General features: G+C 39.2%; 2 protein-coding genes across 2 annotated transcripts; both read right to left on the reverse strand.

The window, feature by feature from the left end:
• Nucleotides 1–1,650: 1,650 nt before the first annotated feature.
• Nucleotides 1,651–12,778, reverse strand: LOC120570931 (G8 domain-containing protein DDB_G0286311-like). The gene is made up of 11 exons (XM_039819628.1): nucleotides 12,700–12,778; nucleotides 9,480–9,758; nucleotides 8,489–8,719; nucleotides 6,966–7,028; nucleotides 5,941–6,090; nucleotides 4,962–5,084; nucleotides 3,579–3,644; nucleotides 3,294–3,347; nucleotides 2,557–2,625; nucleotides 2,404–2,457; nucleotides 1,651–2,197 (listed from the first exon to the last, which is right to left on the reverse strand). The coding sequence occupies exons 1-11, from the start codon at nucleotides 12,752–12,754 to the stop codon at nucleotides 2,121–2,123; spliced, it is 1,221 nt and encodes a 406-aa protein (XP_039675562.1). The 5' UTR covers nucleotides 12,755–12,778; the 3' UTR covers nucleotides 1,651–2,120.
• Nucleotides 12,779–15,950: 3,172 nt separating this feature from the next.
• On the reverse strand, nucleotides 15,951–23,784 carry LOC120571562. Its single transcript, XM_039820576.1, has 8 exons — nucleotides 23,722–23,784; nucleotides 22,232–22,504; nucleotides 21,223–21,453; nucleotides 20,496–20,756; nucleotides 19,837–20,115; nucleotides 19,337–19,567; nucleotides 18,650–18,757; nucleotides 15,951–16,970 (listed from the first exon to the last, which is right to left on the reverse strand). Exons 1-8 carry the CDS (start codon nucleotides 23,780–23,782, stop codon nucleotides 16,930–16,932), a joined length of 1,485 nt encoding a protein of 494 aa, XP_039676510.1. The 5' UTR covers nucleotides 23,783–23,784; the 3' UTR covers nucleotides 15,951–16,929.
• Between the last annotated feature and the right edge of the window lie 3,077 nt (nucleotides 23,785–26,861).

Consider the following 26,861-nt stretch of genomic DNA (forward strand, 5'->3'; position numbering starts at 1 on the left):
GCCCTGCCTGTCTGCATTTAAATCAACACATATTTTAATCAAATGAAAACGAAATAATTCAGTAACTTACAAATGAAAGTGAGGATCCGTGTGACACCTGCCATCATTTAGTGAAACAATGTATTCTCCAAGCTGCAGGAGCACGAGGTCTGAACCCTTCACTAAGGGAACAAACAGTGATTTAAGTGGGAGGAAGTGAGCGGGGACTTTATTATGCAGCAGGACAGACTGACAGAAAGTAGAGACCACCAGAATCTTTAGAAAACGGAAGATTTTCCTTATAAACATAGAGATGTGCACGCTCACACACACACACACACACACACACACACAAACACACACTATGGCGAGTGGATTGTGCCACGGATAAGTTACTGAAGGAAACTGTCGTGTGATTCTAACGTGTGGATAGACTACACCGTCGCCAGTGTACATTGTAGTTGATGGGTATGCTGCCACACCTAGGCGTCGTCACCAGACATGCCCACCCCCCCCAAAAGAAAATGTATTGAGTGAATTCAAGTCAATCAATATATAGTAGGCCTAAGTTATAGCTATAGGCTGAAATGTCTTTCAATTCATTCAACATATACATGTTGCAGGCCCTTTATCCATTATAAAAGTTGCTCTAAAAGTACTGACAGTATAAAAATTATACGATAAATGAAATTGTAGTACATCATCAGCTTATGTGACCTGCACTGTTGGAAGAATGCATTGTAACTCTAACATTGACTGAACATTGGCGCAATCTACTGGATCATTTGCACTAATTACCTTACTGTTTATAAGCTTAATAGATCTGTTTACATGTAATTTTATTTACGTATGTGTATATGCATATGCATGTATACAATCTCCTTCCAGATATTTTTTTTCATTGTTTCTATCAGCAGTTGGTGTGAACAGAGCCAAAAGTTTAGGTCCAGTGGATTCCATAGTTACATGTCTGCGACCGGCACAAAATTTCCTACATTTTGACCAACAATGATGTATGAAGAGTGAAAACTGTAGAGAGAGCAATTTGTTTGGAAAAGATTCAGAGAATCATACTACAGCTCCCCCCTCTGTCCTCCCCTCTAATTCTCAACATTCCGGCCCCATACACACACATTGGAAAATCTGAAACGGTCTGAAAACTTGCTGATACATAAACTGTGATTTGGGATAAAGCGTGCTTGATATCAGAATGCCCATTCAGCCCAATGAACGCCAAAGTCTTGTCTTCGGTTTAAACTTTTAATTATTTTATTTTATTTATAATTATGGTGATACAGTATGGTTCCAAAGAGGGGTTGTTTTGAGCGATGTTGAGCGATTTCCCAAAGATTTCCCATTCAAGTCTATAGGAAAATTTTGCGCAGTTTTTTGCCGATTTCGTGAAAACCACGCGGCAAATCTCTTTACCCCACCATTCCCAATCATTACACACGTTTTGATGTATTTTGTGTGCATAAGTTGGCAATGCTCTGTTACTAGAAGCAGGACAAAAAAAGAGGTGGAATAATAATAATAATAAGTATGCAGGATAATAGACATTGCGCCGATTGCTGCTATTGCAGCACATCGGCACACTGAATAATAATAATAATCTTTATTTATAGAGCACACCAAGCACAGAGCTTCACAAAACAAACACAACAAGCCAGTCATGAAAACATCAGGTTTTCTAAAACAACAAATAAAAACTATTTGATGTTATTGGCATTTCTTTAAACCAATCACAATCATCTTGGGCAGTGCTAAGCTCCGCACGGAGCCTCGCGGCCGCTGCAAAATAGCCTCGAGAAGGAACTTGTTTTGGTGGAACATGTGTATGTTCAAAAGTTGTTTTAGTCGTGCAACGCCAACACAAATAAAGAGGATGGGGAAGGACATCCGGCTGAAAAAGGGGACATCCAGCGGAATTTCCAGCGGCAGCGGGGCAATCCCGTAAATTAATTGTTGTCGATATATAGACTACTGTGAAAGTAACAAAAACGTTCAATCCACTAAGAAATGCACACAGACAATATTCAGAAACTGTGCCTTTAAACAAGCCGTCCATTGTGATGTCACAACTATACTATAAATAGGTAGAAAGGTTACAGTCATTCCCCGGCTGCAATGATGGAGCAGAGTTATTGGTTCTGGTCGTTTGCCGTCGCTTTGGGTTTCTCCAGTAAACAATATGTGCTGTCAGCGAGCTGTGAAAATCCTGTGGGCCGAGAAAAAATACATAACAGAATTTTGTACGTTTCATCAGAGTGAAAAAATCACCATCTGCTTCACATTCATTGTTTTGTTAAATATTTATTGATATTTTGTTTCTGTATTTCCAGTTTTAAATAGAATCTGTCTTCTTACCATGGCTTCTTTGAGCCAGTAAACCTGCTTATATATCTGTATATGTGTTAAAGTTACCTTTATTATGATCTCCAATCAAGGAATATGGGGACTCATTAGGAAGAGATGTCACTGTGAGAAGGAATGAAACACAAAGAATATATAATGCATGTTACCAGAAATATGTAAACAGAGTATTTGGGCAAATGTTGATGAGAGCTCCGTCTTTACCGGTCTTCTTCTTCACTGGTGGAAGATCAGGGATGGTATCGTATGTGGGATCCTGACGGTTTGATCCATCTGTTGAAACATTTTACCAACGAGCATTATTAACCAAATTAGTACACCTGGAGACAGTCCCATTTGTCTGCTTTTTCTAAAAGGTATGAAAATCAGTTTATTTATTTACAACCTGTTCTCACTCCCGACTCGTAAAATACTGACGCTTGGTCAGTGTCTCTCAGCGTTGACCACAGCGCTGTAAGATGATGTAGTATTAAGAGAGACAACGGTAGCGAGTAGTATGAAGAACGAAAATCTGCATAAGGAGCTTGGCTGGGGTGGATGGGTCAAACAACACAGGACTTTCACCCAGGACACAGGGGTTTCATCTCCTTTTCTTGGGCCGCGTGTCACTGAAATGTAAATTATGTAACCCCACCCACCATCTTTTCCTAAACCTAACTATCCCGTTCTCGTGCTGCATGTCAGTTAAACGTACATCCTGACCCAGACGCCAAGAGTCCCGACTAAGCGCTTCTAAATATGACGCCAAAGGGCTAGACGCCAAAAAAAAGTGGCGCCAATAGTTCCGACCCAGAGTGTCAAAAAGTAACGCCAACAGTCCCAACCAAGCGCATCTAAATATGACTCTAAAGGACCCTTTTTGCGTCAATAACAAACGCCAAAGGCACCTGACCAAGCATCGCTATTTGACGTGCTGGGAGTGAGAATCTGTTGTTATTTACCTGAAACATCTGCCATGCAGTTTGCAGCTGCTTGTGCGGTCAATGTTCCACCACCTGCCAAAATAAAAGATGTCTTCTTGGTCATTTTGTTAGATCTAAATGCATTTTTGTGTATGAAGATACAAACTATAGTCTGTCAGAAATGCTCCCATTCTCACTGCATATAAATTAAAGCAGGAATAAAACACTGAAGAAGTTCATTTTACATCAATCAGAATAGAAAGAGGAACTTGTCTGAATTTCCTTTTTTTTTTCAAAGAAAAGAGAACATTTCTTATCTCTCACCATTAGTCGGCTGAAGCACAAATCCATCCTGTATCTCTTCATAGATGGGGCTTCTTTCTTCATTTCCTGTGAAAAAGACTTTTTCAGACTGAGTTTTTTCCCACATAGTCCTCTTTACACAAAGCAAACTCAGTTCTCTCTGGTTTGTTTTTCTGCCTTCCAAAATAACTCACTGACCTATTAGTCAATGTAAAGACGTCAAGGCCTCATCAGAGCTGAAGGGAACCAGTCCTCTTGCTGGTTTCTGGTTTCTTTATTTCATTTCGAATAAAAAATAACATAACATAAAATATAAAAATACAAAAAGTGCGTTGCAGCCATACACTGTACATAAAGATCTTTATATAGTTGCAACATACAAAAGCAACATATTCTCAGCAGGAAACCGATGGAATGCGTTCTCCAGGTAGGGAATGAGTCCTTACCCCAAGTGAAGGAGTTCAAGTACCTTGGGGTTTTGTTCGCGAGTGAGGGGACAATGGAGCGGGAGATTGGTCGGAGAATCGGCGCAGCGGGTGCGGTATTACATTCAATCTATCGCACCGTTGTGACGAAAAGAGAGCCGAGCCAGAATGCAAAGCTCTCGATCTACCGGTCAGTTTTCGTTCCTACCCTCACCTATGGTCATGAAGGCTGGGTCATGACCGAAAGAACGAGATCCAGGGTGCAAGCGGCCAAAATGGGTTTCCTCAGGAGGGTGGCTGGCGTCTCCCTTAGAGATAGGGTGAGAAGCTCAGTCATCTGTGAGGAGCTCGGAGTAGAGCCGCTGCTCCTTTGCGTCGAAAGGAGCCAGTTGAGGTGGTTCGGGCATCTGGTAAGGATGCCCCCTGGGCGCCTCCCTAGGGAGGTGTTCCAGGCACGTCCAGCTGGGAGGAGGCCTCGGGGAAGACCCAGGACTAGGTGGAGGGATTATATCTCCAACCTGGCCTGGGAACGCCTCGGGATCCCCCAGTCGGAGCTGGTTAATGTGGCTCGGGAAAGGGAAGTTTGGGGTCCCCTGCTGGAGCTGCTCCCCCCGCGACCCGACACCGGATAAGCGGAAGAAGATGGATGGATGGAACATACAAAAGGAAAAACTATATAAAGTGTTATAAACATGTTCAATATGTCTGAAAAGTAGCGGGGTGAAGCAGAAGCTTGTTTATATTCCCCACCCATTATATCCAACTCTAAACAGTTCCTATATACATAATATTCATTCATCATTATATATAATATATATTCATAGCAAAAATAACAACATTTACAGTTATCGTTCTTTTTCTGTTGGTTCCCTTTTTGGGGTTTATTTATACTTTCTTTTATTAGTGCATCTTCTTAAATGTGTATTTATTGATTCAATGTTTGTCCTTTTAATGTGTTAACAGGTCAGGTTTGATTTACCTCGTCTTTTAAACCGTCTCCGATTGATGAAGACAATGATGAGGAAGAGGAGGAGGAGGAGGAGGAGGAGGAGGAAGGAGACGACTACTCCAAACACCCAACGAATAAGTGGTTGAGGGTCAGCTGAAAGACAAAGTAAGAACTAATTAACACTTTGAACAAATAGCATGTCATTTACCAACACAGCTCAGTTTTTGTTACAGCAGAAGACAAATCAAACAGAGACAGTTATTATATAAAGTATTATTTTGTCGTGCATGTGTATTTCAATACAATTATATACGCTTGATAGGCTGTTGTATCTACAGGTTAAAATGTAAAAGCCAACAAAATAAAAAACAAAAAAAGAATTGATGGTCCAGGTAGTCTCTCCTTGCCAGACCTTCCTCCACAGCGCTGCAAAGGAGGGTCTGGCTAGTCCACACAGCATTCCGGGATGGGCAAAAAATGTGCTCTGGTTTATTGCTATTTCTTTAAACCAATCACAATCATCTTGGGCGGCGCCTCTGCAAAATAGCCTCAGGAAGGAACTTGTTTTGGTGGAACATGTGTACGTTCAGATAGGACAGATAGTCTAGCTAGCTGACTGGATTTACCCTGAGGAGCAATTAACCATAGTCCTCAGAAATCCACCAGATTTTAAAATGCCAACACAAAGAAAGCCCAAGGCAACTGAAATCGGGCCTAAATGAGTGAGAACAGGTGGAATTTCCGTCAGCAACGGAGCAATCCCGGAAGCGGAACGTCGTGAATATAGACTATAACTTTTACAACTAAGCTTAAAAAGATTTACTTCAAAGAAGTAATAACTGAAAATGTTCAGCAACCTACAAGTGTGAACCAAATTGTAGGCTATACCTTTATCAAAAAGTGGACACAATGTTCATACATCACCTCGACTATGATGGTTGCATCGTATTTGTTGTAAACTTTGATATACGTTTCTCAGAAAAACTTTGATTCTGTCCTGTCCAGTTACCTGCATTGGTGGTAGTTTTAATTGGTGTATTTCCTGTTGTTGTTGTTGTTGTTGTTGTCTGGGTTGTTGTTGCTGTTGTCGGGGTATTTGTTGTTGTTTTTGGGGTTGTTGTTGTTGGGATTGTTGTTGTCGGGGTTGTTGTTGTCGGGGCTGTTGTTGTCAGGGTTGTTGTTGTCTGGGTTGTTGTTGCTGTTGTCGGGGTATTTGTTGTTGTTTTTGGGGTTGTTGTTGTTGGGGTTGTTGTTGTCGGGGTTGTTGTTGTCAGGGTTGTTGTTGCTGTTGTCAAGGTTGTTGTTGCTGTTGTCGGGGTTGTTGTTGTTGTCAGGTTTGTTGGGTTTGTCCTCATTGTTGCTGTTGTTGTTGTCTCGTTACCTTCTGTGTGTGGCAGAGGAATACATAGTACAGTATTTATTGTGTGAAGGCAGAAACCTCAGGTTCTTTTTCAGCAGTTTCTATTTAAAAGAATAGAGACAATAGACACCACTTTCATGTCTGTACGGTAAATATGAAGCTACAGCCTGTTAGCTTAGTTTAGCATAACGACTGGAAACAGAGGGGAGCAGCTAGTCTGGCTCTGGTCAACTTGTTTTTAATATGTACAAAACCAGAAAGTGTAAACTGACACATTGTGGTGTCACAGAGAGTTATATGCTGGACGAGCCTCTTGGAAATTACCGCTCTACTCTGTTTCTCTCTGATTTCCTGTCTCTCACCTTTGATCACGTTCAGATAAACAGCTGGTTTTCCATCACAGTAGTAAAGTCCGGAGTCACCAGGCTTTGTAGTGTGTCTCTACTCCACGTTGGAGCTCCATGGCGGCCATTTTACTTTCCGCCATAAGCTAGTTATGCATTCTGCATCATATCTCCTGAACCATACATAATAACACAGACAGGCGATGTCTAACCCTACTCTCCCAACCAGTCCTCCAAACCATACGAAGATATGCGTAGTTTATCCCTACCGTCTAATACGAAAGCCTAATAAATTATCGCTATTATGTTGTGTTTTCCGTGTCTTGTTACCTCCACTCCGAGGTGGAGTTGATGGTACAGTTGTTACTTTTGCTTCTGTTGGAGAAAGTGCTGCTGATGATGCAAGAAAGAGAACATAAGATAGAGCATGAACATATTTCCCAACAGAAATTGCTGATAAGATCATACACTTATTTTGAAATGGTTGACAGGCTGTGGTCTGTCATTTTTGCAAAGTGTTCTCACGGCTTGCTGAGGATGTTGTTTGCTTCACTTGTCACGTTTTGAAATACAATTAACCTCAAAGTTCCGTGTGAAGGCAGCGTTTAACCTGGCCTCTTGGTTGTGGTTATTTTAAGGAATAGAGACACTAGATAACATTTTTATGTCGGTCCGGTAAATATGAAGCCACAGCCTGTTAGCTTAGCTTAGCATAAAGACGGTAGAGAGGAAGACAGCCATAGGCAGAAATCACAGGGGCGTCGGGACCCACCCCATCTTAGGGCTGTTCCCCCCTTAAGATAATCATTAGAAACCACTGTACAATACACAATACACACTGTGTATTGTAAATATTATATACTTCAAATACTGTTATTGTGGAAGCAGTAAAACAGTATAAACGCACACGGGGCAACAAAATGCGTTTTAAGTTTAGAAACATTTTGAGTCCCCCCTTCCTTGCCTCACAGTGGTTTGGTCCACTGCTTGGTTTCTTCCTTTACGTTAACTGTACTCAGAATAAAAGCCCGGTTGGACTCATGGGAGAGAATGAATCTGGCCAGTAAGAACACCGGCAAGGCTGTTTTATTCACTTTAAACATCAGTTGAAGTGATTATTTTCTCTAATACAGATGGTGCTGAGTCAATCATAAATTAGTCATGACAAAGAAATTGTGTATTTTTTCACGAGTCCACTATATTATGTAGGAGTATTTTATTAAGAGTATGTGTGTATGTGCTCGTTTCAAAAGAGCTGTGTGCAGTCAAATTGAGAAAGTGGTTAAAAGTACTCCGGGTGACCTCTTGATGCACAGAAGGTTAAGCTGAAGTCATAGAAATAGTTTAGGCCTTATATGGCATAAAAGTCAATTGTTTAAAGGTTATGAGAACAAGAAGAGGAATGTGCACCAGACAGAGGACCCAACCCTGGCTGTGGTGTATGAAGATAGCAGCGCACACACACACACACACACACACACACACACACACACACACACACACACACACACACACACAACGTTGTCACTCATTCGGCCAGAGCACTGTGCTTTTCTACGCTGTTACAAGAGTTTGTAAATGAAATATTAAATTGGTAAACTTTACCAAATGTATTGTCCGGCTGGCTGGCTGGCTGGCTAGTTAGTTAGCCTGCATGCTAGGAGGCCCCCCACCATCTGTTAGATGAAATGTACGCCCATGGGAACAGCTAGCCTGGCTCTGGCCAAAAGCAACAAGAAATCACCTACAAGCAGCTCTAAAGCTCACTGAATGACACATAATATATTGTTTGTTTAATATGTGTTTACTTCCGCCCATATTTGTGTGTTTCTCTCTGATTTCCTGTCTCTTACCTTCGATCACGTTCAGATAAACAGCTGGTTTTCCATCACAGTAGTAAAGTCCGGAGTCACCAGGCTGCACGTCTGTTATAGTCAACGTCTGGTCAACAGGGGAAACATCAAACCTTCTTAGTGGTATTCCACCAGAGTCTCTGGTCCATGTTGGAACATGTGATGCTCCGACATCATGAGGACATGTCAGAGTGATGCTGGTCCTCTCTGGAGCAGGGACTATAGTTGTTCCTGAACACAACAAACCTACTGAGTCAGTACAAACATAGATTAATGTTTATAATGAACCATCATAAATGTATTACACATGGTCAGTATAAAGTCAGAAGCCATTTGAAGAGTTTTAGGGTTATTTTCACTTAAAATGTGCTCCATGTTTATGAGGTTTTAGAGGAGAGATCTTTCCAAATGTGACTACACAAGAACAAGATGACCCTTTTACCATGTTGTTACAATTATAATAATGATAATAAATGCATTTAGTCCTTCATTTAAACAGATCCATTGTTCCCTTTGTGAGGAGCTCAGTTTAAACATGTGCTATCAAGTTTAAATGTCTTGTCACATTATTAGGCCTATTAATAATCAGAGATGTGATCAGAGTTTGTCAATTTTGCACTTTTTAAGATAAATAATGTCTTTGATTTCATAGTTTGTTGCGTACGTTCAAATCTTTATAATTGAAACTAAAAACTTAAACACAGAAGTGCAGATGTAGGCTTCACCGAAAAAGCTCCTCAAATACAGGAAGTAAATATTCCTGCCAATCATAGTGCCACGAATTTAAAACTTGATTTTAAATACTTCTCCAGACATAAATAATGATTATATTATACTTTACAAAATAGTTGCCATTTACATTTGAAATGCATCATTATTTGAATCAAAATTTATTTTGTATTTTTTATTAAACATTTAGCTTAGAGACATGATTCTAAAAAATGGGAAGAGAAACAGAAAGCAGAATGATTTTATTGGAGTTAGATGTTACCTGATGGGATCACCGTCAGATTTGCAGCTGCTTCATTGTTACAGAAGTATCTTCCAGAGTCTGAGACGACAGCTTTTACAATGAACAGTGACAGTGTCTTATCTGCTAATGAACTGTACCGATTGCCCGATATGTGTTTTATTTCTCTGCCTCCATTAACTGTCAGTATGTCAGTTTTGTCTCCATTCCTCTCTCTGCTCCACGTCACGTCTCCCTCCACAGAGTGAGGACATGGCAGAGTCACCGGTGTCTTTTCTTCAACTATTTCATGGATTATTCCTGCAAAAGAAACAAAATTTACAATAAATACAAATCTGTTCTCAGATTGTCAGCATTTCTAATATTTAATTAATTTATAATAATTTACACTCTATTGTTATTACACACTACACACAGGCCTGAAATACACACACACATACACACATGCTCAGGTCCTTTACATGCACTAATAGAGAGATGTCAGAGTGAGTGGGCTGCGGCTGCTGAACAGGCACCCTGAGCGGTTGGGGGGGGGGGGTTCAGTCAGTGTCTTGCTCAAGAGCACCTTGGCAGTGCCCAGGAGGTGATCTGGTATCTTTCCAGCTACCAGTCCACCTCCATACTTCGGTGCGTACAGGGACTTGAATCAGCAACCCTTCGGGTTCCCAACCCAACTCCCTACGGATTGAGCTACTGCCACCCCAAATATATAATATAATAATATATAATGATATTGCAAATGAGTCAAAAGTGTTTTCAGTCGAGTACTCATCGAATGAGACATTGATTTCTTTACTAAAACAGATTGTCAGACTAAAGATACAGAGGAATATATATTTTTAATGGAGGTTGCAGCCACGCTCCTCTAAACATCTGGATGAAGACCCATGGAGTCAAAATGTTTTGGTTATCCATGTATTAAAGGGTAACGTTTTCAACCTTTTAAGGGCCCGAAAGCCCTATTGAAACCGAAGGAATTATTATTATTACGTCTTTGAGGGGCTTAACATACTCAACCACTCACCAAAATTGGCGGCCGCATCAGGCTTGGTGAAAATGCACGTCCTTTAAAGGTTTTGGGAGTTGGCGCACAAAAATGGCAATTAAAAAAATCTAGCCCCTGCAGTACGTTTAACATAGACTAACGAAAATTGGTATACATATGTAGCATGTCAAGACGTACAAAAAAGTTTAAGGTAGACTATTGTGTGAGGTATCATTGAACTCAGTAGAGAGTTCCCTTTTCATTGCTGATTGTTTGGCCAGCCCCCTATGCTTAAACCACGCCCCCTTTCATAACTGTGTGACCCGTTTATCGTAGATTCTTGTGTGAGGTATCATTGAACTCAGCAGAGAGTTCCTTTTTCATTGATGACGGTTATCCCCGCCCCATACACTTGGTACAACTTTTGCAATACACCATCTCAAACGGCGCACACTACACCATATGTGCTGTGTCCAATGGTTGCGCAAATGCAGGGTTGCGTGGATCGGAGTCTGCCAGTTACCCCAACGCGCGCGAGGGCCCGTCCAACGCTGCTTGCAGCTTTAATTTTAAATTGATCCAGTATTAGCAAAACCCAAACAAGTTGCATTGCAACGTTAAAGGGCAATTGCGTACTGTCAGTTTCCATCCACTAATAGGGCTGTTTTTGCAGCTGAAAGGCTCAGATTATTATTCTAAAGCCCTATCCCGTGCAAATCGTTCATATCTGTAATTTGTCAAGTTAAAATTCTACTAATCCTGTTTGAATAGGGCTTCAGTGTCTGACAACATTATGGAAATAATCCCTACAGAGATAGACCTTTCTGTTATAGAGTAAGATCCTTTATTTTTTACTTTTTTTTTTGCCAACTAACACAATGGGCTTCCATTAAAAGTAAAACATGGTCATTTGAAAATTGTGAAAACTGTAAAATTTAACTTCAACTTTGACCTTTAAATAATTAAACTCTGTGTCACTCACAGTTTCAATCTTCACACTACAATGACAACAAAGTAACCAGCCAATATCTGAGCAGATCAGAATCAGAAAAGGGTTTTATTGCCACAATCAGACACACCTACGTGGAATATGTCTTTGTGAATGGTGGAAACATACACAAACAAACATTTAACATTAAAGGTGCAGTCAACTCAACCGTCCCCCCAGATTCACAGACAGATAACTACTGGGCGGCTGGCCCATTCACATACTGCCACCTCCCTCCCCCCCTCCCACTACCATCAACTGTCTCCGCCTGTTGCTGATTGCCTGGAACAATGCTTTGTGGTTAATTCACGTCATTTTCCAGTCACACAGCCAGGTCTCTGTATTATCACCGCATTTTTTTCAGCGCACAGAAAAAGTTAGGGTACTATGAGGAGATATTCACTGAATTTGACAGAAAGTGTAATGGATTAACATCACTTACTATACATTTAATAAGAAATAAATAGAGAAATAGAAACTGTTATATACAAAATGTCTGTTTAGCATAAGAAAAAGGAGGCTGAATGGGCTAAGTGCAGAATGAAAACAATCTACAGTGTGCAATGGGCAGATGTGTAGCTATATATACAGTACAGGCAAAAAGTTTGGACACACCTCATTCAATGCGTTTTCTTTATTTTCATGACTATTTACATTGTAGATTCTCACTGAATCTAACTGAAAACATTAAAAGTTTTTTTTTAATAACTCTGCAAACCCTTGGTGTTCTCTCAATGAGCTTCATGAGTTAGTCACCTGAAATGGTTTTCACTTCACAGGTGTGCCTTGTCAGGGTTAATTAGTGGAATTTTTTTATTAATAAAAAAGCAAAGGGTGGCTATTTTGAAGAATCTAAAATATAAGACATGTTTTCAGTTATTTCACACTTTTTTGTTAAGTAAATAATTCCATATGTGTTCATTCATAGTTTTGATGCCTTCCGTGAGAATCTACAATGGAAATAGTCGCATTGAATGAGAAGGTGTGTCCAAACTTTTGGCCTGTACTGTATATACATATATATATATATATATATATATATATATATATATACATACATACATACAAAGATGAGGACATACGTTGTTAAATAAAATAAAACTTTATTGCCTGTAGTTGAACGATCAAGACTTTCTAAAGCAGTTTCCCTCAACACGTTAACCTCACACCAACTACAACCTGTTGTATCTCTCTCGAGTTGAACTACAAACATCCTCTTTTAAAACTGATGAGACCGAATTGATTAATTTAAAAGATAAAGTCCTTACCTGCAGCGGCCTTATAGCCAAGCACTAAGACGAGCAGGTAGATATTCACCCTCATCCTCACGCAGACTGACGTGACTGATCAGTGATCACAGTTTTGATCTGAAGTGAGAACAGGAACTCGACTGCTCTGTCAATGTGTGTAGCGTGGGAATAGAAACCCACAATGTTGTCTCATATCCATGCCCTACTCTATTTCCTCCTGTGGTTAATGAAGGCTGATATTTCCTCTTATTTTTTAACACAACTCATAGAGTGCCACAACTAGACAGTCACTCAAATCAGGCTGTTCTCATGAACTACTCGTTCATATAGTTAGAAAAAACAATGCACTATACAACACTACACAGTAATGGCAGGGCCATTGTGAGGATAGCTGGCCCTTGAGTCCTCTCCTAACGCACCCAGTTTGTTATTGCACTTTCACTAGAAGTAACAAATAACTCCAGTACATTAAAACTTTAGTGCGTAACTATTTGATATTAATGAATGTCCGTTACATTCAAGCCATTTCCAAATGAGTTGCTACAAAGTTTATTAAGACTCTCAGCTCCACACAACTCTCTCTGGATTTCTCAGTATAACTATGTTCAGGAGATTTGGGCGTCCGGTGACTTTCCACTCAAGACGATGAGACGTGATTGGATTAAAGAAATGCCACAACTAAAACAACTTTCGAACATACACATGTTCCTGTGCCTGTGTGCTGGACCGCAGACAGGAAGTGCAACAAGACAAGAGAACTACAATTTTTAAAGTGAAATTGACACCAAGGGCATAGGTTTTGTTTCGACATTGCGGGAGACACATTGTAACTAGAAGGGCCTGGGGGTCCTCCACCATAAAGTTTGGAGCATCAAACTACGGTGGCCGGGAAGTGCAATGCAACATTACAAAGAATGAAACACTTTTACATTTTGGAAAACAAATTTACATTTTGGAAAACAAATTTACATTTTGGAAAACAAAATAACATTTTGGAAAACAAATTTACATTTTGGAAAACAAAATAACATTTTAGAAAACAAATTTACATTTTGGAAAACAAAATAACATTTTAGAAAACAAATTTACATTTTAGAAAACAAATTTACATTTTGGAAAACAAATTTACATTTTGGAAAACAAAATAACATTTTAGAAAACAAATTTACATTTTGGAAAACAAAATAACATTTTAGAAAACAAATTTACATTTTGGAAAACAAAATAACATTTTGGAAAACAAATTTACATTTTAGAAAACAAATTTACATTTTGGAAAACAAAATAACATTTTAGAAAACAAATTTACATTTTCGAAAACAAATTTACATTTTAGAAAACAAATTAACAAGATGCAAAACACTTTTACCAGTCCCGAAACAAATTTACAAATGACAGATTCTTCACAGAAAGGGAATGTACCACATACCGGAAGTGATGAGGTGTTGTTGGTGAGCGCAGTCAATTTGTGTTGTTGTGAGTGAGTATATGGCGTGAATGAAGTTTATGGTGACTTTACGTGTGGTCGGTGTTTGGAGTTTTTATATGACGCGGACCTGACGGAAACACAGGGAACGTATCGACAGGCGCGGCCGGATCGAAGCTACAGCGGGGGGGCAGCTGAGTCCGTCTGCAGCTGCAGGACCTGGAGCTCACTGCCCATTCCTGGGAGCCAAAACCGACACCACGCAGCTGGAGACCCAGGCCGTATTGCTGGGCCCGCTGGAGGGAAGGGAAGCCCGGGAGAATCAGATCCAGGACTGAACGGAGCGGACTGTCACAGCCTGCTGAAGTTTAAATCACAGGTTTCCTAAAGGGAGTCTGGCGGGACTCGGACTGTGGATGACGAAACACGACTTAAAGTCTCGTTAAATAAATAAATACATGCAGAAATAAATGAATCATTAGTGGGGGAGTGAGCCTGGACATTTCAGTCTGTTTAAACTTCACTTTGAAGCAGAACCTCTTAGTTCAGAAGGGTGAAGTTTCCGTTTGTACTCATATCTGTGAACTGATTATAATAAATATTCTTTGTATTAACACATTAATTAGTCTCTTTGTCTTTTTGTTTAAAAAAACTAGAACATCGCATGAGATTTTGACGATTTATAGTGATTTTATTTCCGTTAGACCTTTGCCTACATTGACGGTGATGCATTAAAGACGGCCCATAGACAGTATATAAGGCAGTGCGTCCCCTGTTCCAAGATGGCGGCTCTATTGACGCATTCGATCCATAACTGCCGTAGTCAAGGCGACATGTATACAAAACCTCATCACTTCCGGTATGTGGTACATTCCCTTTCCGTGAAGAATCTGTCATTTGTAAATTTGTTTCGGGACTGGTAAAAGTGTTTTGCATCTTGTTAATTTGTTTTCGAAAATGTAAATTTGTTTTCGAAAATGTTATTTTGTTTTCCAAAATGTAAATTTGTTTTCTAAAATATAAATTTGTTTTCGAAAATGTTATTTTGTTTTCCAAAATGTAAATTTGTTTTCTAAAATGTTATTTTGTTTTCCAAAATGTAAATTTGTTTTCTAAAATGTTATTTTGTTTTCCAAAATGTAAATTTGTTTTCCAAAATGTTATTTTGTTTTCCAAAATGTAAAAGTGTTTCATTCTTTGTAATGTTGCATTGCACTTCCCGGCCACCGTATCAAACACTTAATTTCCGGCATTGTGATGAATTTTTATGCAACAATTTGTGTCTTTTGTTCATCAATTTATGCTGGAAATGTCTTTTTTTACATAAAGGAAATTATTATTATTAACATTAAGTTAATTAACCCTTGTGACAACTCATGGTCCGTCTGGTTTAATTGTCTAAAAAAGCTTGTAAATATCAACCCTCACATCATTTTTTCAGGACAAACTGGGCTATCGGAATATTTGTGCTGCAGTGAGGTCATTTGAATGTAAAAAAGGTTGTGGGACCATAAAGACAAATAAATAAATAAAGCGGAAATTGAATCTCACAGATATGTATTGATATCACAGACATAGCAATAAAAGATAAGCCAATCTACTGCCTAAAACACTTGTCATGTCTTGGGAGTCAAACAGTGAAGAAATAAACATTATAACTCATACAGTGGACAAAATATCTATATTTAAAAAAATAAAAGTCCACATGCTTTTGCCCTCATGACATTCACGTATGCCAATAATCAAAATAATAATGTCATTTTTATTGATATCACACACACAGCAATGCTACACAAGCATTTGTGTTGTCTAAAACAGTTCTCCTATATATCCAGGGCAAAAGATAAACATTATTATTAACCCGAAAATTCATAAATTATGGATCAATCTTTGGATATAAGAGTTTGAATTTATTGCTCAAAGACCCTGAAAAAAGGCATGAAATGAAAACACACAGTGAGAGGGTCAGAGATTAAGATGAAAACACTGACAACACCTAAAAACAGGCTCAGGTCTATTTTAACGTCCACAGTGTTAGCATGGTTAGCATCGCTAAGCCTCTGTCCTGATTGGCAGGTCCTAAAGCATCCTCTGCTTTATCGTGTATTTTAAAATAAATGGGACCATAATTTACTAAATGAACATCATGCTGTATGGAAGAAGACTTGAGACTAGCAATTGAGACCATAAACTCTATGAAAATGGTTACTGATATAATCAAATAAAGTAAGAAATAGGCTCATTTTCTCATAGACTTCTGTAGAAACAGACTTCATTTTAGAGCCAGTGGAGTCACCCTCTGCTGGACATTAGAGAGAATGCAGCTTTAAGTCACTTCATCTTTGGCTTCACTTTTTTAGGTTTTGTCCATTATTTTTTCAGGCTATTATACAAACTCCTCTCCTATATATCTGGAGTCAGCCAGTGCAAAAATAATCATAATGTACACTATATAGACAAACCTTTTATATTTCTTCAAAAAAAAGGCCCACATTTATGGAGTCGCCCCCTGCTGGAAATTAGAGAGAATGCAGCTTTAATTCACTTCGTCTTTGGCTTCACTTTTTTAGGCCTGGAGGTTTTGTCCATTATTTTTTCAGGCTATTATACAAACAGGTCATTACAGTTCAACTATTACATTGTTTCCCCCGTTTGGTTCTAGTTGCTGCAGAACATCAATGGTAGAAGAAGTAACAGTAGTTTCTGTAGTCGTCATGGTGTAGAAAGCAGCAGGAGGACTGGTTTCTGTTGGACTGAATGAGGACGAACGCTGATGACAGTTGAGTTTTTACTCTTGTTGCTGCATGATGGAGGATCAGACATCACTTCCTGTTTCTGCTGTGTGTCGCTTCTGTTTGTCGAGCTGCAAAAGAGAGAAAATAAGCATGGATGTGATGTTTTCACGCAACTTTTCAGTCAATGTCAACATGTAAAACAGCATTTATGGCAGGTGTGGGGCTAGAAGGAGGACATGGGGTGGGCAAGAGTGCTGTCAATCTGACAATTGAGATTTCCATTGGCTCAGAGTACTGTCACTTGGCTGCCTGTTCTGCCAATCTTCCCAGCCTTTGGCTGTGTCGCAAACTGCCCACTTGCACACTTCAAACACTTAGTTTTAAGTATATAGTGTAGATAACACTAAGTTAGTGCACTTAAAGTACCCGGATGACCCCCTAAAAACGGTCAAAAAGTTCAGTGTGGAACGATGGACCCTTCTCGCACTAAACGGGCGCCATCTTGACTACAAAGCGGAAGGGGAGGGACCACGGACGTCGGCAAGTTGAATCTATGCAAATGAGGAGCAATCTGACGAAAATCTTTTAAACTGACCTTTGTCGATCAACAAAACTGACAGATTCAGCAACTGTATGGCCTATTTTCTCGCTTAAAATGTTTTCAGAAACACGTTTTGTGAACTATTTTCATAAAATACGAGATCGTATTCCGAACAAACTGCCATTATGGTCTGCTTTGAAATTTGGGAGCATCCAGACCCATGTGTTGCGTTCGTCACGCTCATAAGTGTTTCTTTTGGGACAATACTAACCATTGAAAGTGGGCACTACGGCAGTAAGTGGTCAGTTCACATTAGCAGTGTACTGACGGAAGTATGCGGAATGAGACACAGCCCCATGTTTCCATGACTATCCAAAATTCTGATATATGGAACCAGCACTGGAAATGTTGTTTTTTTAAGTTGCAGACTGAGCATATAAAAAATTTGTATTTCATTCAGATATACAATTAGTTTCAAATGAAAACAAGTGAAACTAATAATGACTGTGATGTTGTATTTAGCAGAATCACATTAAGTTGTTCTATCCTATCCAATATTTCCTATATTACTAAGCAAGTTTTCTATGCTGTATTCTGATAAAATGACCCTCCCCTTGGGCCCCCCTCACTGATTATTGATCCCCCACGTGCCACCCCACTTAAAAAATCCTGTAATCGCCCCATGTTATGGTAATTATTAGATACATGTTCATGGTTATGCATGACTTCCAAATTTGTCTGTTTGTTTGTTTGCAGAATATCTCAAAAACTACTGGGACAAAGATGTGTGATAATAGCAGCAACAGTTCCCCCATGTGGCCGTTCATAGAACACTTTACATCGGAGCAAGGGCGTAACTTTGGGTTCAATATTGGGGGCTTTGAGATTTCTAATTTTCAGCAAAATTGAAATTTTGAGCATCAAACAGAAACACTTCATTTTCTGCATTCTGGTGAACTTTTCTGGAACAATTTATGCTGCAAATATCTTTTTATGTGTAATTATGTAAAGGAAATTATAATTTGGGTTTGTGAGTTTTTTGGGGGGGGAGTGCACTAGCCAGTTTTGACTATTAGGACACCCCATGCCCCCACCCCCATCCCCCTGTAAATTACGCCGATGCATTGGAGTTATACATCCTAAACTGTTTGTTATTTCTGATATTATGAGCAAAGTTTTTTTCAAAATAAAAAAAAAAAATGTAATAGAACATGACTTCATTGAAGAGTATTATGAAAGAACTGCTGGAGATTAAAGTGTACTCACCTTTCCTCCAGGTGGTGACGGTGATGCTGATCATGATGATTAAATAGAGGATTCCGATCACCGTACGAACACACATCTGCCACGGATAAGGAGTCTCTGGAAGAATAGCTTGTGTGTGGCAGAGGAATACATAGTACAGTATTTATTTTACATGCTCTCTCAGATTAAACCCTTTTTCATCCATTTAATTTCAATGAAGATCTATTTCATCTTACTCTTCTTGTTGTTACTTCGTTCCTTTGTTGTAGTCATATCTTAAACATACTTTACTACAGCAAGTGCTGAGAAGATCATACTCTGTTTGAAATGGTTGACAGGCTGTGGTCTGTAATTTAGCAAAGTGTTCTCACGGCTTGCTGAGGATGTGGTTTGCTTGACTTTTAAAATACCATTAACCTCAAAGTTTTGTGTGAAGGCAGAAACCTCAGGTTCTTTTACACCAGTTTCTATATAAAGGAATAGAGACGATACCGCTCTCATGTCTGTACGTTCAATATGAAGCCTGTTAGCTTAGCTTAGCATAAAGACTGGAGAGGGGAACAGCTAGCCTGGCTCTGTCCAAAAGTAACAAAAATCTCTTACTTGCAGCTCTAAAGCTCACTGAATGACACATCATATCTTGTTTGTTTAATATGTGTTTACTTCCGCCCATATTTGTGTGTTTCTCTCTGATTTCCTGTCTCTTACCTTTGATTACGTTCAGATAAACAGCTGGTTTTCCATCACAGTAGTAAAGTCCGGAGTCACCAGGCTGCACGTCTGTTATAGTCAACGTCTGGTCAACAGGGGAAACATCAAACCTTCTTAGTGGTATTCCACCAGAGTCTCTGGTCCATGTTGGAACATGTGATGCTCCGACATCATGAGGACATGTCAGAGTGATGCTGGTCCTCTCTGGAGCAGGGACTAGAGTTGTTCCTGAACACAACAAATATACTGAGTCAGTACAATGTAAGTGACTGTAAGTGCTCCTGTAGAACAAACACGTCAAACTTTACTTTAAAGACACACTTCCTGAATTTGTTATAGTCCTCACTAGTGGCCCAGATTTTCAGAATTTTCTCACACCGTCTTTTACAATATGTAACATTTTTATATTTACGAAGTGTAGATTTTAAGTTTTAAAGACAGAGAAAAGAGAAAGCAGAATTCTGTTACAGAACCACTTTATTAAAGTGTGATGTTACCTGATGGGATCACCGTCAGATCTGCAGCTTCTTCATTGTTACAGAAGTATTTTCCAGAGTCTGAGACGTTAGCTTTTAGAATGAGCAGTGACTTATCAGCTAATGAATGGTATCGTCTGCCCGGGTCATGAATGTGTTTTATGTCTCTCCAATCATTAACTGTCAGTATGTCAGTTTTGTCTCCATTCCTCTCTCTGCTCCACGTCACGTCTCCCTCCACAGAGTGAGGACATCGCAGAGACACCCGTGTCTTTTCTTCAACTATTTCATGGATTATTCCTGCAAAAGAAACAGAGTTTACAATAAGTAATAATATGTTCTCAGTTTGTCAGTATTTCTAATATTTAATTCATTTCTAATAATTCATACTCTTTATTGATCCCCAATGGGGAAATTACAATTTACACTCTGTTGTTATTACACACTACACACAGGCCTGAAATACACACACACACACATGCTCAGGTCCTTTACATGCACTAATGGAGAGATGTGAGAGTGACTGGTGCCTTGCTCAAGAGCACCTTGGCATCGCCCAGGAGGTGATCTGGCTTCAGTGCGTATGGGGAATACATAGTACAGTATTTATTTTACATTCTCTCTCAGATTAAACCCTTTTTCATCCATTTAATTTCATATGAAGATCTGTTTCATCTTACTCCTCTTGTTGTTTCTTTGTTTATTTGTTGTAGTCGTATCTTTATCAGTCCGAGGTGGAGTTGATGGTTCAGTTGTTACTTCTGCTTCTGTTGGAGGAAGTGCTGCTGATGTTTGTCTTGTTGTTGTCGGGGTTGTTGTTGCTGTTGTCGGGGTTGTTGTTGCTGTTGTTGGGGTTATTGTTGCTGTTGTCGGGGTTGTTGTTGCTGTTGTCGGGGTTGTTGGGTTTGTCTTTGTGGTTGCTGTGCGTGGTGCCATGTTACCTTCCGAGCAAGAAAGAGAACATAAGATGGAACATGAACATACTTTACTACAGAAAGTCCTGAGAAGATCTTACACTCAGTTTGAAATGGTTGACAGGCTGTGACCTTTCTGTGGCCCGTCATTTTGCAAAGTTTGCTCACTGCTGGCAGAGGATGTGGTTTGCTTGACTTGTCATGTTTTAAAATAAAATTAACCTCAAAGTTTTGTGTGAAGGCATCTTGGTTGAGGTTATTTTTCAGCAGTTTCTAGTCAAAGGAACAGAGACACTACATAACATTATGTCTGTCCGGTAAATATGAAGCCACAGCCTGTTGGCTTATCTAAGCATAAAGACTGTAGAGAGGACAGCCATAGGTGGAAATCACTTGGGGGTTGGGACCCACCCCATCTTAGGGCTGTCCCCCCCCCTTGTGTGTTTACTTGCGCCCATATTTCTGTGTTTCTCTCTGATTTCCTTTTTCTTACCTTTGGTCACGTTCAGATAAACAGCTGGTTTTCCATCACAGTAGTAAAGTCCGGAGTCACCAGGCTGCACGTCTGTTATAGTCAACGTCTGGTCAACAGGGGAAACATCAAACCTTCTTAGTGGTATTCCACCAGAGTCTCTGATCCATGTTGGAACATGTGATGCTCCGACATCATGAGGACATGTCAGAGTGATGCTGGTCCTCTCTGAAGCAGGGACTAGAGTTGTTCCTGAACACAACAAACATACTGAGTCAGTACAAACATAGATTCATGTTTATAATGAACCGTCATAAATGTATTACACATGTTCAGTATAAAGTCAGAGGCCATTTGAAGAGTTTTAGGGTTATTTTCACTTAAAATATGCTCCATGTTTATGAGGTTTTAGAGGAGAGATCTTTCCAAATGTGACTACACAAGAACAAGATGACCCTTTTACCATGTTGTTAAAATTATAATAATGATAATAAATGCATTTAATCCTTCATTTAAACAGATCCATTGTTCCCTTTGTGAGGAGCTCAGTTTAAACATGTGCTATCAAGTTTAAATGTCTTGTCACATTATGAGGCCGATTAATAATCAGAGATGTGGTCAGAGTTTGACAATTTTTGCACTTTTTAAGATAAATAATGCCTTTGATTTCATAGTTGTTAAAATATGTTAAAATCTTTAGAATTGAAACTAAAAACTTAAACACAGAAGTGCAGATAGGCTGCACCAAAAAGCTAAATATTCCTGCCAATCATAGTGCTACGAATTTAAAACTTGATTTTAAATCCTTGTTCAGACATAAATAATGATTATATTATACTTTACAAAATAGTTGCCATTAAAGGTTAAAAAGGGTGCATTTACATCTGAAATGCATCATTTCATTATTGTGCCAGAACATATTTTTTTAATCAAAGTTTATTTTTTATTAAACATTTAGCTTAGAGACATGATTCTGAAAAATGGGAAGAGAAACAGAAAGCAGAATGATTTTATTGGAGTTTGATGTTACCTGATGGGATCACCGTCAGATCTGCAGCTGCTTCATTGTTACAGAAGTATCTTCCAGAGTCTGAGACGACAGCTTTTAGAATGAACAGTGACTTATCAGCTAATGAACCGTATCGACTGCCCGGTATGTGTTTTATTTCTCTGCCTCCACTAACTGTCAGTATGTCAGTTTTGTCTCCATTCCTCTCTCTGCTCCACGTCACGTCTCCCTCCACAGAGTGAGGACATCGCAGAGACACCCATGTCTTTTCTTCAACTATTTCATGGATTATTCCTGCAAAAGAAACAGAGTTTACAATAAGTAAGCATTTGTTCTCAGAATGTCAGCATTTCTAAAGTTGCAAATAAGTCAAACGTTCTTCAATTATTTCATGGATTACTTCTGCAAAGGAAACACAGTTTTTAATAAATACGAAAACTTTCAATTGAATACAGTAATGGAAGATTTTACATTATACGTCAACTATACCAGACTCCACTGACACAAGCTTCAAGATGGCCATGGCACGCACTATACTTTCAACAAAAGATTTATTTCTCATTGTATGTACACACCAGCCAACCGTGGATATATGTAGAAATCCTCTAAAGAAAAAAAAGATATACAACAGCAAAATGATCAGGAACTACTGTACCATATGTGCAAGAAAATAGGCTGCACTCTCCGACCAGCTTCTGTCATACTTAGGCCGTAGTTGATTACATGGTCTATAATTGTTTGTTATTCTCTGTGCCTTTCTCTGGCTCTTACTTGTCCTCTGTGTCTCCCTCCCCCTCTCCCTCTCCCTCTCCCTCCCCCCGTCACCATACCACCCCCTCTCTAATGCCCCTTCCTTCTGCACGGGCAGGCTCTTGCCCCTGTCTGTCTCCTGCATGCTCATTATTCCTGTAAAATTCAGTCTTACCCTTGCAGTATACAGTAAAATTGTGTTTGAGAACTGATTGATTAAAGTGTGTGTTTCACCTGTCAGCTGAATTGGACAGTATTTGCATTTGGTTGCTCTAAATTTGGAGGAAATTAAATTGTTCCCCAATCTAGCCTATACGTCTATCTATGTGACAACTTTTACAACAATACCACATAGCTATCATGTATCTGTGTGACAGGTTATTGCGATTATTGGTTGCTCTTTTTATCATGCAGGGATTCACACAATGATGTGTCTCACTGCATTTGAGAGTAATATGATTCAATAGCGTTAATGCAAACTATTTTGATCTGCAAGGTTTACTCGGTGCAATTTGTTCTAATGCAATGATCAATGACTGTGAACAACTGACCTAATTTTCACGTAAATACTCATATATTTTGACAGAGTTTAAAGTAATTTACCAAAGTGATTGAGAAAAACTGTATTAACCTTATTTTTCATGTGTAAATCGAGATCAGTCTCATTGAGTTTAAAGGGTATAAGCCAGTTATATTAAATTTTAGTTTAGCAGAAGAAAATGTCCCCAATAAGGTGAAGAATAACTGATTGAAGTTCTTACCTGCAGTGACGTTACAGCCCAGAACAAAGGCCAACAGGCAGCTGTGGATATTCACCCTCATCTTTCTACAGACTGAAATAATAACATGTGATCATCTTCTCTTTAAGTTAAGAACAGGAACTGCGTGGTTAAGTAGACAATGTTTTCTCGATAGAAAAAAAACCCACTTCATGCACGCTTCCCATAATGGTTGATGAACACTGATGATGTTGAACACAAATGACCCCAAATGAACTCAGTTTGCATGAGAAAAAGAGCTGAATGGGTTGAGTGCAGAAATGCAAAGAATATATAGTCTGTGCAATGGATATATAGTCTGTGCAATGGATATATAGTATGTGGAATGTACATTATGTGCCAATGGACATATAGTATGTGGAATGGATATATAGTATGTGCAATGGACATATAGTATGTGCAATGGACATATATTATGTGGAATGGATATATAGTATGTGCAATGGACATACAGTATGTGCAATGGACATACAGTATGTGCAATGGACATACAGTATGTGCAATGGATATATAGTATGTGCAATGGACATATAGTATGTGCAATGGACATATAGTATGTGGAATGGATATATAGTATGTGCAATGGACATATAGTATGTGCAATGGACATATACAGTAGGTGCAATGGTTATAAATTATGCGCTATGGACATATAGTATGTGCAATGGACAGATAGTATGTGCAATGGACATATATTATCTGGAATGGATATATAGTATGTGCAATGGACATATAGTATGTGCAATGGACATATATTATCTGGAATGGATATATAGTATGTGCAATGGACATATAGTATGTGCAATGGTCATATAATATGTGGAATGGATATACAATATGTGCAATGGACATTGAGTATGTGCAATGGATATACAGTATGCAATTCACATACAGTAGGGGTGGTTCTCAAAATGTATCCCACAATCTTGGCAATTATTGTGTTTCTCCACAATGATTTGTAGGGATGTTATTACCAAATGGCTTGAAAAATAGTTCATATAGCTGCTGAAAAATAGTTCATATAGCTGCTGAAAAATAGTCCATATAGCTGCTGAAAATTAGTTCATACAGCTGCTGTAAATGGGGAAAACAAATCTCCCTCCGGGCCCCCGGAGGTTTTGGCTGAGCCCCAATGTAACTGCTTATGATTTCAAGTCATTGCAATATTTGAATTTGTAATACAAACTGCCAGAAGTAGCACTGAGAGTGGTTGTAGTTGCAGCAGTATGTCAGATACTGTCAGAATACAGAATGTCAGTGATAGAAGAAGTAACCGTAACAGTACTTTCTGCAGTCATCACTCTGTTTTCTGTTGGACTGAATGAGGACGAACGCTGATGACAGTTGAGTTTTTACCGCTCTTGTTGCTGCGTGATGGAGGATCAGACATCACTTCCTGTTTCTGGGGATTTTGGCGCTTCTGTTTGTCGAGCTGCAAAGAGAGAAAAATAAACATGGACGTGATGTTTTCATGCAACTTTTCAGTCAATGTCAACATGTAAAACAGCATTTATGGTAGGGGTGGGGCTAGTAGGGGGACATGGGGTGGCACCAGCCCCTGAAATATGATTGCCCGCCCCTCCCTATCAATCCATTAGGCTAGAGTGCTGTCAATCTGACAATTGAGACTTCCATTGGCTCAGAGTACTGTCACTTGACTGCCTGTTCTGCCAATCTTCCCAGCCCTTGTCACATGACCAACTAATGTAATAATGAATGTGATGTATTTAGCAGAATTACATTATGCTGTTCTATCCTCTCCAATATTTCCTATATTACTAACCAGATTTTCTATGCTGTATTCTGACAAAATGCCCCCCCCCCCCCTATAAGAGTGAGGACATCGCAGAGACACCCATGTCTTTTCTTCAACTATTTCATGGATTATTCCTGCAAAAGAAACAGAGTTTACAATATGTAAGCATCTGTTCTCAGAATGTCAGCATTTTTAAACTCTCAATTCAATTGAGAAAACTCTCAATTGAACCTTGATACAGTATTTGACAGTTTTTACATTATACGTCAACTATACCAGACTCCACTGACAGAAGCTTCAAGACCTCACAGTGCAGACTGCATGCAGCCTACCTTACGTATTAGTTGTTCTCAATCGATTTGGAACTCTCAGTACAATCCTAACACCACGTGGTACTGTAAATTCAGCACATCACTCTATGGGACCTGCAAAAGGGAATTACCCAATCAAAGGAATTAGCTCATGTTTCAAATGTAAATAAATCCATCAAAGAATAAATCATTGTTATCAAAACAAAATGTTCCTTTATCATTGCTTACACCAAGACAGTCAAAATGCAAATACATCTTGTGTACTCTGAAAGTGTGATAGTTACCCACTCTATAATATAGTATTGTCCAGTTGCTAACATTGTATATTTGGGCAGCTGAATAGTATTGATGTCAGCCATGGCACACACTATACTTTCAACAAAACATTTATTTCTCATTGTATGTACACACCAGCCGACCGTGGATATATGTACAAAGTCTCTAAATAAAAAAAGATATACAACAGCAAAATGATCAGGAACTACTGTACGATATGTGCAAGAAAATAGGCTGCACTCTCCGATCAACTTCTCTCATACTTAGGCCATAGTTGATTACATGGTCTATAATTGTTGCTCATTTGTTATTTTATTTCCCTTTCTCTGGCTCTTGCTTGTTCTTTGTGCGCCCTCTCCCTCTCTCCCTCTCCATACCACCCCTCTCTACTGCCCCTTCCTTCTGCCGGGCAGGCTCTTGCCCCTGTCTGTCTCTTGCATGCTCATTATTCCTGTAAAATTCAGTCTTACCCTTGCAGTATACAGGAAAATATTGTGTTGAGTTTCACCTGTCAGCTGAATTGGACAGTATTTGCATTTGGTTGCTCTAAATTGGGAAGAAATTAAATTGTTTTCCAATCTAGCCCATATGTCTATCCAAAAGACAACTTTTACAACAATATCACATAACTATCATGTATCTGTGTGACAGGTTATTGCGATTATTGGTTGCTCTTTTTATCATGTAGGGATTCACACAATGATGTGTCTAACTGCATTTGAGAGTAATCTGATTCAATAGCAAATTAATGCAAACCATTTGGATCTGCAAGGCTTACT

This window comes from Perca fluviatilis, chromosome 13, assembly GCF_010015445.1.
Source record: "Perca fluviatilis chromosome 13, GENO_Pfluv_1.0, whole genome shotgun sequence".
Taxonomy (NCBI): domain Eukaryota; kingdom Metazoa; phylum Chordata; class Actinopteri; order Perciformes; family Percidae; genus Perca; species Perca fluviatilis.

Excerpts from the sequence above, each read along its gene's own strand:
- LOC120570931 (XM_039819628.1), bottom strand. The coding sequence starts at position 12,754 with ATGAGGGTGAATATCTACCTGCTCGTCTTAGTGCTTGGCTATAAGGCC. Across the intron at positions 5,085-5,940 it reads TAAAACTACCACCAATGCAG|CTGACCCTCAACCACTTATT; the intron begins GTAACTGGACAG and ends TTTGTCTTTCAG. Across the intron at positions 2,626-3,293 it reads CTGCATGGCAGATGTTTCAG|ATGGATCAAACCGTCAGGAT; the intron begins GTAAATAACAAC and ends ATGTTTCAACAG.
- LOC120571562 (XM_039820576.1), bottom strand. The coding sequence starts at position 23,782 with ATGAGGGTGAATATCCACAGCTGCCTGTTGGCCTTTGTTCTGGGCTGT. Across the intron at positions 21,454-22,231 it reads TCTGACGGTGATCCCATCAG|GAACAACTCTAGTCCCTGCT; the intron begins GTAACATCAAAC and ends TGTTGTGTTCAG. Across the intron at positions 16,971-18,649 it reads CGTCACCACCTGGAGGAAAG|CTCGACAAACAGAAGCGACA; the intron begins GTGAGTACACTT and ends TCTCTTTTGCAG.